The sequence below is a fragment of the Geotrypetes seraphini genome, chromosome 14, assembly GCF_902459505.1.
Source record: "Geotrypetes seraphini chromosome 14, aGeoSer1.1, whole genome shotgun sequence".
Lineage (NCBI taxonomy): Eukaryota > Metazoa > Chordata > Amphibia > Gymnophiona > Dermophiidae > Geotrypetes > Geotrypetes seraphini.
This window is the reverse complement of record NC_047097.1, coordinates 47,799,459-47,814,095: the sequence shown is the minus strand read 5'-3', so window position 1 is coordinate 47,814,095 and position 14,637 is coordinate 47,799,459. Positions and strand designations below refer to the sequence as shown.

Genomic DNA, 14,637 nt, shown 5'->3' with positions numbered 1-14,637 from the left:
CATTGGTTTTGAATCTGTCCCCTTTCAGCTTTTCCGAATGCCCTCTCGTTCTTGTAGTTTTCGAAAGTTTGAAGAATCTGTCCCTCTCCACTTTCTCTATGCCCTTAATGATCTTGTAAGTCTCTATCATATCCCCTCTAATTCTCCTCTTTTCCAGGGAAAAGAGCCCCAGTTTCGCCAGTCTCTCAGTGTATGAAAGGTTTTCCATACCTTTTATCAAATGTGTCACTCTCCTCTGAGTATCGCCATATCCTTCTTAAGATATGGTGACCAATATTGGACACAGTACTCCAGATGCAGACGCACCATTGCCCGATACAACGGCATGATAACTTCTTTCATTCTGGTTGTAATATCCTTCTTGATTATACCTAGCATTCTATTTGTTCTTTTAACGGCCGCTGTGCACTGTGCCGACGGCTTTATTGTCTTGTCCACTATTACCCCCAAGTCCCTTTCTTGGGTACTCTCACTCAATAACATCCCTCCCATCGTATAGCTGTACCTCGGGTTTCTGCTTCTCACATGCAATACTTTACATTTCTCTACATTGAACTTCATCTGCCATCTCGTCACCCACTCCCCTAGCTTGTTCAGGTCCCTTTGTAATTCTTCGCAGTCCTCTTTAGTCCGAGTAGCACTAAATAGTTTGGTGTCGTCTGCAAATTTTATTATTTGGCACTTCGTCCCTATTTCTATATCATTTATAAATATATTGAATAGCAGCGGTCTGAGCACCGACCCCTGCGGAACACCACTCGTGACCCTCCTTCAGTCCGAGTAGTGGCCTTTCACTCCTACCCCCAGCTTCCATCCTGCTAACCAATTTCTGATCATCTGTGTAAGTCTTCTTCCACCCCATGGTTCTTCAGTTTCCGAAGTAGGCATTCATGGGGTACCTTGTCAAAGGCTTTTTGGAAATCTAAATATACAATGTCTATAGGGTCCCCTTTGTCCATCCGTTTGTTAATTCCTTCGAAGAAGTGCAGTAAGTTCGTTAGGCACGATCTCCCCTTGCAGAAGCCATGTTGGCTTGTGATTAGAAGTTTATTTCTTTCAAAATGCTCATCGATGCTGTCTTATCAGTGCTTCCGCCATTTTCCCCGGAACCGAGGTCAGACTCACTGGCCTGTAGTTCCCCGGGTCACCTCCAGATCCCTTTTTAAAGATGGGCGTAACATTGGCTATCTTCCAATCCTCCGGGATCACGCCTGTTTTCAGGGATAGATTGCAAACTTGCTGTAATAGTTCCGCTATTTCCTCCTTTAGTTCTTTCAGAACCCTTGGGTGGATTCCGTCCGGGCCGGCTATTTGTCAGTTTTTAGTTTTTCTAACTGCCTGCGTACGTCTTCAAGGCTTACTTCCATGGATGTTAGTTTATCTGTTTGGGCTCCTTTGAAGATTTGCTCAGGTTCCTGTATGTTGGATGTTTCCTCTTTTGTAAATACAGACAAAAAGAACATATTTAGTCTTTCCGTCACTTCTTTCTCCTCCTTTACCACTCCCTTCCTGTCTCCGTCATCCAGCGGCCCATCTCCACCCTAGCCGGCTGCTTCCCTTTAACATATCTAAAGAACAAAGCACGGTAAAAACATAATATGACAAAACATGGTATGGTAAGACATAGCACGGACTTACTTCTGCAATTCAGGTCACACATTCCTTCTACAATTCAAGAATGACCCAGCGCTATAAACTGCCGTTTCCTTCACCACACCAAATCCGGAAGAAATCACTCTTCGAGTCCATGGATTCCAAGATTTGGAATTGCCTCCCGGCCTGCTTGCAACAGATCCCTTCCTACCTTCAATTCAGGAAGGCACTAAAGACGCATCTATTCTCATTGTAGTCCAGGACTTAAGCTTAAGTTCCTGTTTTGAATCCTTATTAATCTTATGTAAGCCGCAATGATTCATAGTAGAGAATTGCGGGGTATATGAAACATTGATCTCGTTGGGGTATTGGTTTCATATGTGGATATTCTTCAGGAGTTGGATGGCGGCATTTTGTACTCTTGTAGTCGATGGAGGTTTTTTGTAGTGAGCCTGTTTAGAAGCGCATTGCAGTAGTCCATACAGGAGAGGACGAAGGAGTAGAGTAGCTGAGAAAATTCTAGCTCCGAGAAGTATTGTTTGATTTTCCGTAGTTGCCGGAGATAGTCAAATGAGGCGGATTCTACTTGAGAGATATTATCAGAGAGCGAAAGGTCATTCAATTAGATATTCAGTGCTGCCAATTTAAAGCTTTTTGTTCATACTTGTTTCACTGGTTAAGTTCCAACACTTTTGTACAGTGTGCAAGATTTGCCTTAAGCCTACCTGTGTGGATCCAAGTGGAGAGTGATAAAAATGTTAAGTGATGGAAACTATAAATAATGCCCAGGAGACAAATCATTTTTCAGTGGCAAGGAGAATTGTGGAACAAGGGATATTTGGGATGAGGATGAAAAGTGGTAGGGCCATGAGTACCATTAGGAAATATTTCTTTGGAGTGGATGGTGAATGCATTGAACAGACCCCTAATGACCTGAGAGGATTCTTTTCTGCAGGGAAGAGTAGGCAAAGCTGGAGATCAGGTGTGCTATGTGCCAAGGTGTAGTTACTGGTGAGCAGGGGCCTACCCACTTTGGATTCAGAACCACCCAGGAGATGTACATCCTTACTGTAGCTGACAGGTATTGCCAAGTCCACTGGCTGAAGACCTCCTTCAGTTCTCTGAAGGTGCCCAGTGGCCCAGAAGACCATACTGCCAAGATCAGCAGTTAGCATTCCTGAGCCTTTTAACACCTAGCCTGCTCACTTCTCATGCATGCTGAGGAAGTGAGCATGCTAGGTGCCAGATCATGCATGTTTGGACCACTGGGTACTGTGGAGGACTGGAGAAGGTCTTCAGCTGGCAAGGCTTGTGAGATCTCTGCCAGCTCAGGATCTAAATTGTCAGTTGGAGGGGGAAGGTGTCAGGGGCATTGAATAGTGGGGGGCTGAAAGAAGAATAGAGAAAACAGTGAGCACTCCACAAGAGCCAGCAGTATGAAGTAAAATCTTGTTTATTTCAGTCTGGGATATACAGTAATACGGGTCCATATTACTGTACATCCCAGACTGAAATAAACAAGATTTTACTTCATACCACTGGTTCTTGTGGAGTGCTCAATGTCCGTTCCCATTGTTTTCTCTGCTATTTGGTACCTGTGGGATTGTGTTCTGTTGGACTTTGGCTGAAAGAAGAAGACATATTGTACCCATCCATTTTATGCTTAGGCCTACCTGAAATTTGCTCTCTGGGAATTCTACTAAAAAATGATTGAAAACGTAATTGTTTGTTACAGCATATTTGTAAAATGTCCAAGGTTTTCAGTGGCAGTGGGTTATTTTAAGAATAGTTTATAAGATTTTGCTTTATAACGTTTATTCCTAAGTTTTTATGTTCGTACTCTGTAAACTGCCTAGTTGTAGACAGTATATAAATTGTAAATACATTTTTAAAATAAAATATGTGGTATTTTTTAAAAATTAGATATTTATATATGGCCTATCAGGATTATCTAAGTGGTTTACAATCAGGTATTCAAGCGTTTTCCCTGTCTGTCCCGGTTGGCTCACAATCTATCTGACGTACCTGGGGCAATGGAGGACTGAGTGACTTGCCCAGGGTCACAAGGAGCAGCGCGGGGTTTGAACCCACAACCTCAGGGTGCCGAGGCCACAGATCTAACCACTAGGGAGGCAAAATGGGCATAGGGGGTGTCCTCTCATCATCATCATGTATATTTTATGGCATTCTGATGGATAAGCAGTGCTAAACAGGTACTAAGGAAGCAGGTTTGTGTGGTGATGGCTTGTGGAAATAGCCCTTTGCGTGTAAGTAGAGAATTTAAAGAAGCTGCAGTTTACACTGGGCAGGGTTTTGAAGGAGGCATGGTTTGGGTGGACTTGAAAGCTGCATATGTGTACTGTTTTGCAATGGCAACACAAACATATTTGAAAAATTTATCTGTTGGCATTCACACCTGCTCAGTGTAAGTGTCAGTGAAACAAATGTTTGGATTTAGAATTTTGGATTTGGAGGAGTGATTTGAGCAGGCAGCTATGTGGCATTTAAAACCACTACCATTCCAAAAATGTGACTTCTTCAGCTCAGCTCCTTAACTGACTCCCCTTGGACATCCAGGTTTCCGAAAATCAGCACTTCCGTGTGTAGGTTGCAAAAATATCCTGCTGACACATGTAAGCGTGGCTATTCACAAACTCAAAGCCCAGTACCTTCATTCTATATAGTCTGCAAATGTTAAGTGCCAATTCAGCATGTAACTTTGGCGATAAAAGGGAGGTTATGTACTGAAAACGTACGACACTAGAAGTAGATCTGGGAGCCAATACTCGACAGAGGGAGCCATTTTAGGAAAAAAGGGACAAGATGAGTGGCAGTACTAGGGTAGACATGTAAGAAGCACTAGGGCGTCACTAGGGTGGATGTGTAAGAAGCACTAGGGCATCAATGGATGTTTTGTAAAATATTTGATTATCGCTGTAAGACATCCAATTGCTAAGCCTGCCCAAATCCTGCGCAAAACATTCCCCCTTAAGATTGAGATGCACTGGAGACAAAACGACCAGAAAGACATCTAGAATTTTGAAAATGCTCTCTTGCATGTTTTGACTAGTAAGACGTCCAAATACTGGTTTGTGCCATCTTTTTGAAATCTTTTTTTTTGAAAATGGGCCCCATTTCTTTTAAAAATCCTTTGTATTCTTGAATTTAGATATAAGTAGTATGTTTGTTAGAATATTACAGGCACGCTGATTTCCATGTGTAAATATACTTTCATATCCAGATGACATGTAACTTTTATAAATTGCCTCTCAAATGTACAGGAGTGTCCCAGAAGTTTTAATTGCAGTTTTAATGCTGTCCTTACACAGAAATCAAATGATTTAACAGTAAAGTATAGCTTGCCATTCAAGTAGCCTTGGACTATTTAATGTTGAGGTTATTAGCAGATTGATTTTTCCAAGTATAGTCTCATAATTATTACTTGAATAGAGGATGCTGCCATTTACTTACATTCTGTCAGACTGGAAGGGAAGGGACATTATGAAACTCATGGTTTGTCCTGAATTACTTCTAAGAATATAAAAAGTAGAATGTGGAATCAATGAACTTTGTGATACCATTGATCGTTGCACCACAAAGGAACTTTTCTGACCTTCTTACATGTTTCCTTAATTTAGAATCAGAGCAACATTAAGGAAGAAAAAGAGAGGATAAGAATAAACATGAAGACCATTCAACAAAAACTTGAAGAAAGCATGAAAGAAAACAACGACCTGCGAAACAGATTAAGGGAAAGTGAGAAGGAAGTTAGGAAAAGTCTTGAAGAGTGAGTGACATGATATTGCCTTCTTTTTTGGTTTTCGCCACACTTTCTTTTACTTCTCATTTCATGTCATTGCTAATGTTGAAAAATCACTTTTATATAAGTCAACTAACTTCATAGTGTGGAGAACGAAATATCTCAATATGAACAAAAACCCAGCACAATACCTTCTGACCTTCAGAAAACATATATGCAAAACATGTCATACATCCAGCAGCACTTCCACAATATAGTTGATGATGCAATCCGAAAATCCTCTGTGGTGAACTATAAAGAGAGTGTTTACAATGAACTACTCATAGCTACCAGTATCATCATTAGTCTCCCGGATTTTGAGAAAAATTTTTCAATCTGTCTTTTAACACCAAAACTTGCGAACATTCCTGATAAACTTTATACAAAAACAGACTTAGCTAGCAAAAAAAGCTCCACCGGATCCACTGCTGACAAGGCTGGTGTTTCAAATCCTGCATCAGGGTAGAGGTCCGTTTAAAACAGCTCAGGCATCTTATCATTCGTCAATACTGCTAATGCTGAGTCATCTGAAAAGTAGAAAGATTTTAGAAGAACTTGGCATGTACTAACTAGGTCTGCTGCTATGATGTTATCTTAGGGCTCAGTGAGAGATATCACTAACAAAGTAGAGAGCCCCAAAGGCTCTGCCTGAAAGATCGGAGTAAGTGAAGCCAAGGGATGTGTTGGACATACTCTTATAAAAGCTGCTATTTTGCTGACATCATGGCTTTCTGCTTAGGAATTCCATGTGCATAGCAATGATATAGGTGTGTCACCCATGTATACACCTCAGTTGCTGTGTCTGTCTTTGGATTTCCTACCTGCAAACACAGAAAGGTCCAGACGTACGCAGGATGACAGAAAAAGATCAACTGGTCACTTGGCAATTCTGGAGTAATTCTGGAAAATGCTGCCTGGTTGTAGACAAAACCAAAAAAAACTCTGTGGCGTGACGATGTTCCAAAATGGACTTTATTTGAAAGTGTCAAAGTTCCAAAGGTACACTGAAATCATCCACATAAAAATAGATTATCCACATAAAAGCTTTAAAGGACCTAGTCCGCTAGGGATACAGGACCCAACACGGTCTGCGTTTCGACAAAAAGTCTTCTTCAGGGGTCCCTGGGGGGGTCCTATAAAGGTGAATACGCAAGCAGTGTCTCACTTCCGGCTCACCACACAATTGTTTCCCACGTATTCACCTTTATAGGACCCCCAGGGACCCCTGAAGAAGACTTTTTGTCAAAACGCGGACCTTGTTGGTCCTGTATCCCTAGCGGACTAGGTCCTTTAAAGCTTTTATGTGGATAACCTATTTTTATGTGGATGAATTTATTTTATGTGGATGATTTCAGTGTACCTTTGGAACTTTGACACTTTCAAATAAAGTCCATTTTGGAACATCGTCACTCCACAGAGGTTTTTTTTTTGTTTTCTCTGGATTTTCTTCTCTGTGAATATTTGGGATCAATTCCTTTCGTTTTTTGCCTGGTTGTAGACAGCAGAAAGGCACGTTAACTGGTGATATTCTAGTCATTTATGCAGTATTGAAGTCATGTTGTACATGTGTAAAGGGGCTCTTGTGGAATACCAGTCAGGTGTCTTAATTTGATGGAATGTATATTGCTGGTGGGTGGGTGTTTGGGCAGATACGTGCATAAATTGCTGGATGCTATTTTTTTTTTTTAACATGTTTTGATATAAGGTATTGCTTTTAACATATAAGGTGATCTATAGTTTATTCATAGTTTATTTAAAATTTGATAAAACGCTTTACAATATATTTCAAAGCGTTGTACAATTAAAATCAAAAAGAAATAATGGGTAAAGACAATACTAGGGCAGACAATACAAGAACAGACATACTAAGGTGGGAAGGAGGAATAAAACAAAAGGGAAGTGTGGAAGAAAATTAAAAACAGGGAAGAAACGAAGGGAAAAGATAGGGGAGAATTTTAAAATTGATAAGAAATAAAGGTGAATTAAGATTGTATAAGATATACCAAAATTGAGTCAGATATATATATGAATAGTCTCCTAGTTAATTGGCCTCTCTGATTACTTTATATGTTCAGAGCTGTTGGGGGGAGCAAGATTCCTCTGGCCCTGGAGCCAGCAGCTCACATGAGATCCACTCCTTCCTCCCTCCCCCCCCCCCCCCCCCCCCCACCACCGCACACACACACACACACACACTTCCCAATCATTCTCGACTTGCCTGGAGACATTGACTGGCAGACAGCAGTGATCAAGAGAAAGTGCTCTACCATTCAAGAGGTCTTCCTGCCACATCTCGCCTCCTGTGAAGTAACTTCTTGTTTCCACATAGAAGGGATGAGGCAGGAAGAAGGATTTGTGGCCAGCAGAGTAGTCTCCCTCGATTGCTGCTGCCTGCCATTCAATGACTCCAGGCAAGTAGAGGACTGGCAAGAGAGGGGGGTGGCAGTGACACAGAGTGGGCCCCTTAACAACATTTGCCCTGGTGGCCCTGTATATGTTCCCTCCTGTGCATTACTTTCCCTTGATGACCACCATTTTGGTCCTTCTGCATCCAGCTTTGGCGTTGTATGAGTGAATATGAAGATGTGCTTTTTACTTTCTGGCACCCCACTTATGGGATAGTCTCCATAATTTCTGAGAGAGGAAAAAATCTTTTGTTTGATTTAAATCCCTTTTCAAAACTCATGTTTTTTCAGTTGGTTTACCAGGATTAGGAGCGGAGACTCTGCTGGTGGTTAGGAGTGCCTATATCAAGTTTTCTGTTAATGAGTATGTTTCTTTTCTTTTTTGTGTGGATGTTTGGATTCTTTCCTATCTATTCTATTGTTCAGTTTGTAAACCACTTTGATTTGCATTTGCAGTAATGGCAGTATATCAGAAATAAATAACCAAAACTCAACTATTATCTATGCGTATTCTAGCTCACACCTGGGTGTGGGCAGCTATAGGGCTGGTAGAAGTGATCGTTCATCACATTTAAGCACGTTTTCGGTCAATAAAGAAAACAAGAAGCTACTTTTTAAATAGAATAGGCTAGAAACAGGGATCCTGCTACAGAATTACCCTCCATGTTCACAGCTAATGATCAAATGAAGATGGAAAGGGAGAAAAGTGAAAGGGTTTTGGATTTAGCTCAAGCCTTTTTCAGTACTAGCTCCAAGGTAGTCCATATTTAAGCAGTGACACATTTTTGGCAGTCTTTGTTTTTCCTAGAGTATTTAGACCTTTCAATCATTTGCCTTGTACATCAAAATGAAGCATTTAGTGTTAATTTAAATTTCTTATAAGCAGAATGCCATGTGTATATAGTATAACTAGTTGATCTTTATGTTTTATTAACATTTGATATGCCACTTAAGCATATTACAGATATTTATATAGAAGGTATGTTGTACTTGCTGACTCTTGATAATGGAGGGGAAAAACTTCCATAATTTTGTATTTTTGTACATAAGAACACATCCTGATTGGCACTTTCTACGTTTTCTTACATACTGGATCAGTTAAATGGTCTATTGAGCCAAGCATCCATCTGACTAATACTCTTTTTTGGCCCTTCCATAATTCATAACCAACGTGGTCAACTGGTTAAAAAGAAATCTGGTTGACAGGTGATAGAAGGTAGGAACAAATGGCAGCCATTTGGTAGAAAGAAAGGTGAGTAGTAGAGTACCTCAAGTATTTATTTATTTATTTATTCATTCATTCAATTATTTAGCCCGTCCTCCCAAAGGAGCCTAGAACGGGTTACAAAGTGCATCCACAATATAATCAAGACAGGATAGAGATGACAATTTACAATATAGACATGACAATAAAACATATGCATTAAGCAGGATTGGTCTTGGGGCTGATTCTCATTTGCATCTTCATGAGTAAAATCTCTGAAGGGTTAGAAGGGAAAATGTTACATCTTTGTAGATGGCAATAGAGTGAATACACCAGAGGGAGTAAACAAAATGAGAAGTGATTTCAAAATGTAGAGGTCTGGTTGAATGCTTGGCAGTTAATCTTTAATGGGAAGAAATTCAGAGTGGTGTATTTGGAGTACAGAAGCCTAAAGGAACTGCATGCGATACGAGGAGAGAGACTAATGAACACAGAGCAGGAGAGAGATCTTGGGGTGATGGTTGTCTGAGCATCTCAAAGAGGTGAAACACTGCGGCAAGTTGGTGGCCAAAGCCAGAAGGATGCTAGGCTGCACAGTAGAAAGGAGGTCATACTTGCACTATACAGGGTGCAGGTGAGACTTCATGTGGAATGCTGTGTTCCATTTTGGATAGGGTTATCTAATCTAATCTAATCCTTAGGTTTGTATACCGCATCATCTCCACGTTCGTAGAGCTCAACGCAGTTTACAGTAGGAAAAATAGGAAGGAACTACAACAGAGGGTTAGAGGTAGAAGTGTGAAGAAAATTTAAAGGACTTGGGATGCCAAGATATAAGAGTTTCCTTGATTCCTAAGTTGGAGGGAGACTTACATTTTTTGAGAAAAGCCAGGTTTTCAGATGTTTGAGGAAAACTTGGAGAGAGCTCAAATTCCGAAGAGGGGAGGTAAGGTTGTTCCAGAGCTCAGTGATTTTGAAGTGGAGGGAGGTCCCTAGCTTTCCTGTGTGGGAAATGCCTTTTAGTGAGGGGAAGGATAGTTTTAATTTGTGGGAGGATCTGGTGGTATTAGGGTTTGAGGAATTCCAAGAAAGAGGGATAAAGGGAGGGAGAATACCATATAGGATTTTGAAAGTTAAACAGGCGCATTTATAGTGGACCCTGGCGATTATCGGAAGCCAGTGGAGCTTGGCCAGGAGCGGGGAGACATGGTCAAATTTACTTTTAGCGAAGATGAGCTTGGCCGCGGCATTCTGAATCCGTTGGAGTCTGTTGAGGTTTTTCTTAGTTAGGCTTAAGTAGGTTATCATAGGAACTCTTTGAAATTTATAAATTGAAAAGAGATCTTAGATCTGTAAATGAGATGAAATCAAGTTTGGAGGGCAGGATGTTGATTACGCATGTTCGGATTGGAGCATCAATGATGTCTGTGGCCGGTATAAAATTCTGGAATGCCCTGCCTGGTATTTGCGATTCTGTACTGGGAAGATAAATTTTAAGAAAATGCTGAAAGCGCAATTATTTGCTAATGCTTTTCTATGCTAAACTTTTTTCCATTTGAAAATATCTTCTTCAGAATATTCTGATAGGAATGTATGATTCAACGCTTGTCTGCATTTCTAAATTTTTGACTTTGATTTGTTCTTGCCTGTATATGCTGATTGGTTTTTGTCATCTACCATAGAATGGATCGTTTGATCTAGTGCATTTTTTTTTTATTTCTTCAACTGTTGAAATTTGATTTGACTTGGTATATTTGACATCTTATATGGGGGGAGGGGATGTTAATGAAGTTATCCAGTTATGTCCATGGAAAAAGTAGGAAACGTAAGATTCTATGTATGTGATGTAAATTGCATAGTTGTATGCCGTATATAAATTTTTAAATAAATATTTGTGAAAAAAAAAAGGGGACACACTGCCCCATCCCTTCCTGATCCCCGCACAAACTGAGCTATACACACATGCCAGTAAATCAGGTGACTGCAGTGGTATACCTAGTATATTTGACACCTGGAATGGATCATTTTTAACACTCCCTCCTCTATATGAAAAAATGATTTTTTTACTAATAATCCAAGAGTCGGGTGTACCTAGGAAAAGGTAGCATATTAAACACTGCAGTTAGGACTAGAACATCAAGACACCCATTGTAAAACTAAACAAGCCCGATTAGTTCAGATCAATCCTGCAGTCAATGCTAACAGAATACCTTCTCTTTCTCATACACATAGAACACAGATATTCCGTACTGGGCGAGGGTGTAAGTAATCACAAGCTAAAATTAAGAAATATGCAGCAAAAGTTAAACTGAACCACCAAGAAACCAGACTGCATACAGTGTAACACCACAGAAACAGTTATGCATGTCCCCTCATACTGTGCAAAATACGAGGGTAAATCAAAAAGTAAAGGCAAAATACATTTAATAGAAGTAACTGTGAGGAACTGAACATATCAATTTTCCGCATAGCCCCCATGCAAGATGACATTAGTTGTATCGTTCAACTAGTTTCTGTATTCCTATGTCTCCTATGCTGCAAGCATTTGGTAATGGAACCCAAGTGGGATAGGGTCATACTAGACTTAGGCCCAAATTCTGTAACCAGTGCCTAAAGTTAGGCACCTATTTCGGAGGTGTCTATCTAGATAGGTGCCTATTTAAATTTAATAACAAGCTTAATTAGGCTTTTTAATCAGCACTGATTGAAACATGGACGCCTATCAAGAAAGCGCGATTCTGTAACAAGGCGCCTCTAAAAATTTAGTTAGCCTTCAAAAAAATATGCGTTAGGCATGGGCGTGGCTATGTGTTAGGCGCCTTCTTACAGAATAGCTGCTCTTAAGCATGCTTAAGCGCTCGCCTAGAGTTGGGCTATTTATTGGACGCCTCCAAAATAGGACGCCCAAATAGGTGCCGCTCAGCGTGATTCACTATAACAGCAGCCAAAGTTACTTGAATCGCGCTGAACAGTGCCTAAGTAGGCGCCTAACTTTTGGACGCTTCTTATATAATTTGCCCTTTAGTGCTTACAAACAGGGAAAGTGTTTCTGATGTGGGTGATCATCTGGCATCCAGTGATCACTGCATGGTGTGGTTTAATATTAAGACAGGTGTAGAGAGGGGTCATTCAAAAGTTAAGGTTCTATCTAGACTAAAAAAATAACTTTGTTCAGGTGGGGGATTATGCCAAGGAATTGTGTGGATGGGAACATCTGGAAGAAGTAGGAAAGCAGTGGACAAAACTGAAAGGAGCGATTATAAGGGCAACATTTTGTGAGGAAAGACGGCTGCTTTGGTTCTCAAAAGTAGTAGCTGGGAAGGTAAGGAGAAAGAGTTTAGCTTTTATAAACTACAAAAGATGGCAGAAAGAGGAAGACAGGCAAAAATATCTGAAAAAGTTAAAAGAGGCTTGTTGAATAGTCAAGAAAGCAAATTTGCAATTGGAATTAAAAATAGGGGGACAAGATATTTTTTAGATATATTAGTGATAGGAAGAAGTACAAAAGTGGCATTGTGACACTCAGAGATGAAGGGGAGAAATAGAAGCTGGCAAATATAAGGCTGAATTACTTAACAAATACAGTATTTCTGTTCTAAAACACCAGGAGTGGGACCGCAGAAGACAAATGCAAATAGGGATGGAGGTGTGGTAGACCCAGATTGATTTTCAGAGGAATGTGTTTGTAAGGAGCTAGCTAAACTAAAGGTGGACATAGCAATGGGGCCGGATGGTGTAGTGAAGGAACTTAGGGAAGCTCTGGCGGCTCCGCTGGCTGACCTTTTCAATACTTCTCTAGAGTCGGGAGTGGTACCAGAGGACTAGAGAAGGGCGGATGTGGACCCTCTCCACAAAAGTATAAGTAAAGAAGAAGTAGGGAAATACAGGCTGCTAAGTCTGACTTCTGTGGTAAGTAAATTGATAGAAACACTTTTAAAACAGAATAGGGAAGTTTCTGGAATCCAGTGGATTATAGGATCGAGGCAAAATGGGTTCATAGAGGCAGGTCTTGTCAGACATATCTGATCAATTTCTTTGATTGGGTGACCATAGAATTGGATAGAGGGAAAGCACTAGATGTGGTGTATTTAGATTTTTGCAAAGCCTTTGACAATATAACACATAGGCATCTAATAAATAAATGAGTGTCCTTGGTATGGGCCACAAAGTGGCAGACTGGGTCAGAAATGGATTAAGTAAAAGGCAACAGAGGGTAGTGGTCAATGGAGATTGCTTTGAGGAAAGAGATGTTACCAGTGGTGTTCCTCAAAGTTCGGTTCTTGAGCCTATTTTTAATATTTTTTGTAAGCGATATTTCTGAAGGGCTATTGCCTCTTTGTGGATGATACAAAAATCTGCAATAGAGTGGACACCCCTGAAGCTACAAATAACATGAGGAAGGACCTAGTGAAGCTTTAGGAATGGTCTGAAATTTGGCAGCTAAGATTTGATGTTAAGAAATGCAAGGTCATACATTTGGGCTGCAAAAACCCCAGGGAACAGAATATTGTAGGGGATGAAGAACTTTTGTGCACAAAAGAGGAGCAGTACTTGAGAGTGATAGTATGTGGTGTTCTTAAGGTGGCCAAACAGGTTGAAAAGGTGACTGCGAAAGCTAGAAGTTTGCTAGGATGCACAGGGAGAGGTATGGCCAGTAGGAAAAAGGAGGTATTGATGCCCCTGTATAAGACTCTGGTAAGACCTCATTTAGAATATTGTATACAATTCTGGAGAACCCACCTTCAAAAAGATATAAAGAGGATGGAGTCTGTCCAGAGGAAGGCTACTGAAATGGTGTGTGGTCTTCATCATAAGGCAAATGGGGACATACTTAAAGATCTCAATATGTATACTTTGAAGGAAAAGCGGGAAAGGGGAGATAAGATAGAGATGTTTAAATACCTTTGTGGCATAAATACGCATGAGTCAAGTCTCATTTGAATGAGAAGGCATAGGATGAAGTTAAAAGGTGATAGGCTTAGAAGCAATCTAAGGAAATATTTATTTTACAGATGTGTGGAACAGTTTCCTGGTAGAGATGGTGGTATTTCAAAGATTGTGTCTGAATTCACATGCTTTCACAAAGATTGTTTCTAAATTTAAGAAAGCATGTGACAGACATGTGGGATCTCTTAGGGGAGAGTAGGAGATAGTGGATTCTGCGGATGGACAGACTGGATGGGCCATTTGGTCTTTATCTGCCATCATGTTTCTATATTTTCTTCCTTGCCCCCACCCCATGCTCTGACATCTCTGTCTCCTTCTGTTCCCTTCCATCTCTCAATCCCCTCCCCCTGTGGTTTGGATTCTCTCTCCTCTGCTTCCCTTCCCTCCCTCACTCCATGATTTAGCATCTCTCTCTCCTCTTCCTTCCTTTCTCTTTTTTCCTTGGACTTTCTTCTTCTTTTTTTCTGTCATCCCAATCTGGCTTCCCCCTTTACCCCTCCCTCCTCCCAATTGGATGTTTCATGGCTCCCCTGGTCCCCCCTCTCCTCCCCTGAGATGGATACCTCTACTCTCTTTTCTCCTTCAGGGCAGGCTGCCACTACCAATCTTCAGGCTGCCGGCAGCATCATTCAACTGAACACGCTGCCTTTGGCTGCCCCAGAAGCTTTCCCTCAGTGTCAATTTCCTGT

General features: G+C 40.8%; 1 protein-coding gene across 4 annotated transcripts in view; it reads left to right on the top strand.

Annotated features, from left to right (window-relative positions):
• CGNL1 (cingulin like 1) overlaps window positions 1–14,637 on the top strand; it is a 289,781-nt gene that overhangs the window by 98,117 nt on the left and 177,027 nt on the right. For all 4 annotated transcript variants that reach the window (XM_033919889.1, XM_033919891.1, XM_033919892.1 and 1 more), the window contains one exon: window positions 5,232–5,380. In XM_033919889.1, coding sequence (XP_033775780.1) covers window positions 5,232–5,380 — 149 coding nt within the window. The remainder of the gene's footprint in view (window positions 1–5,231; window positions 5,381–14,637) is intronic.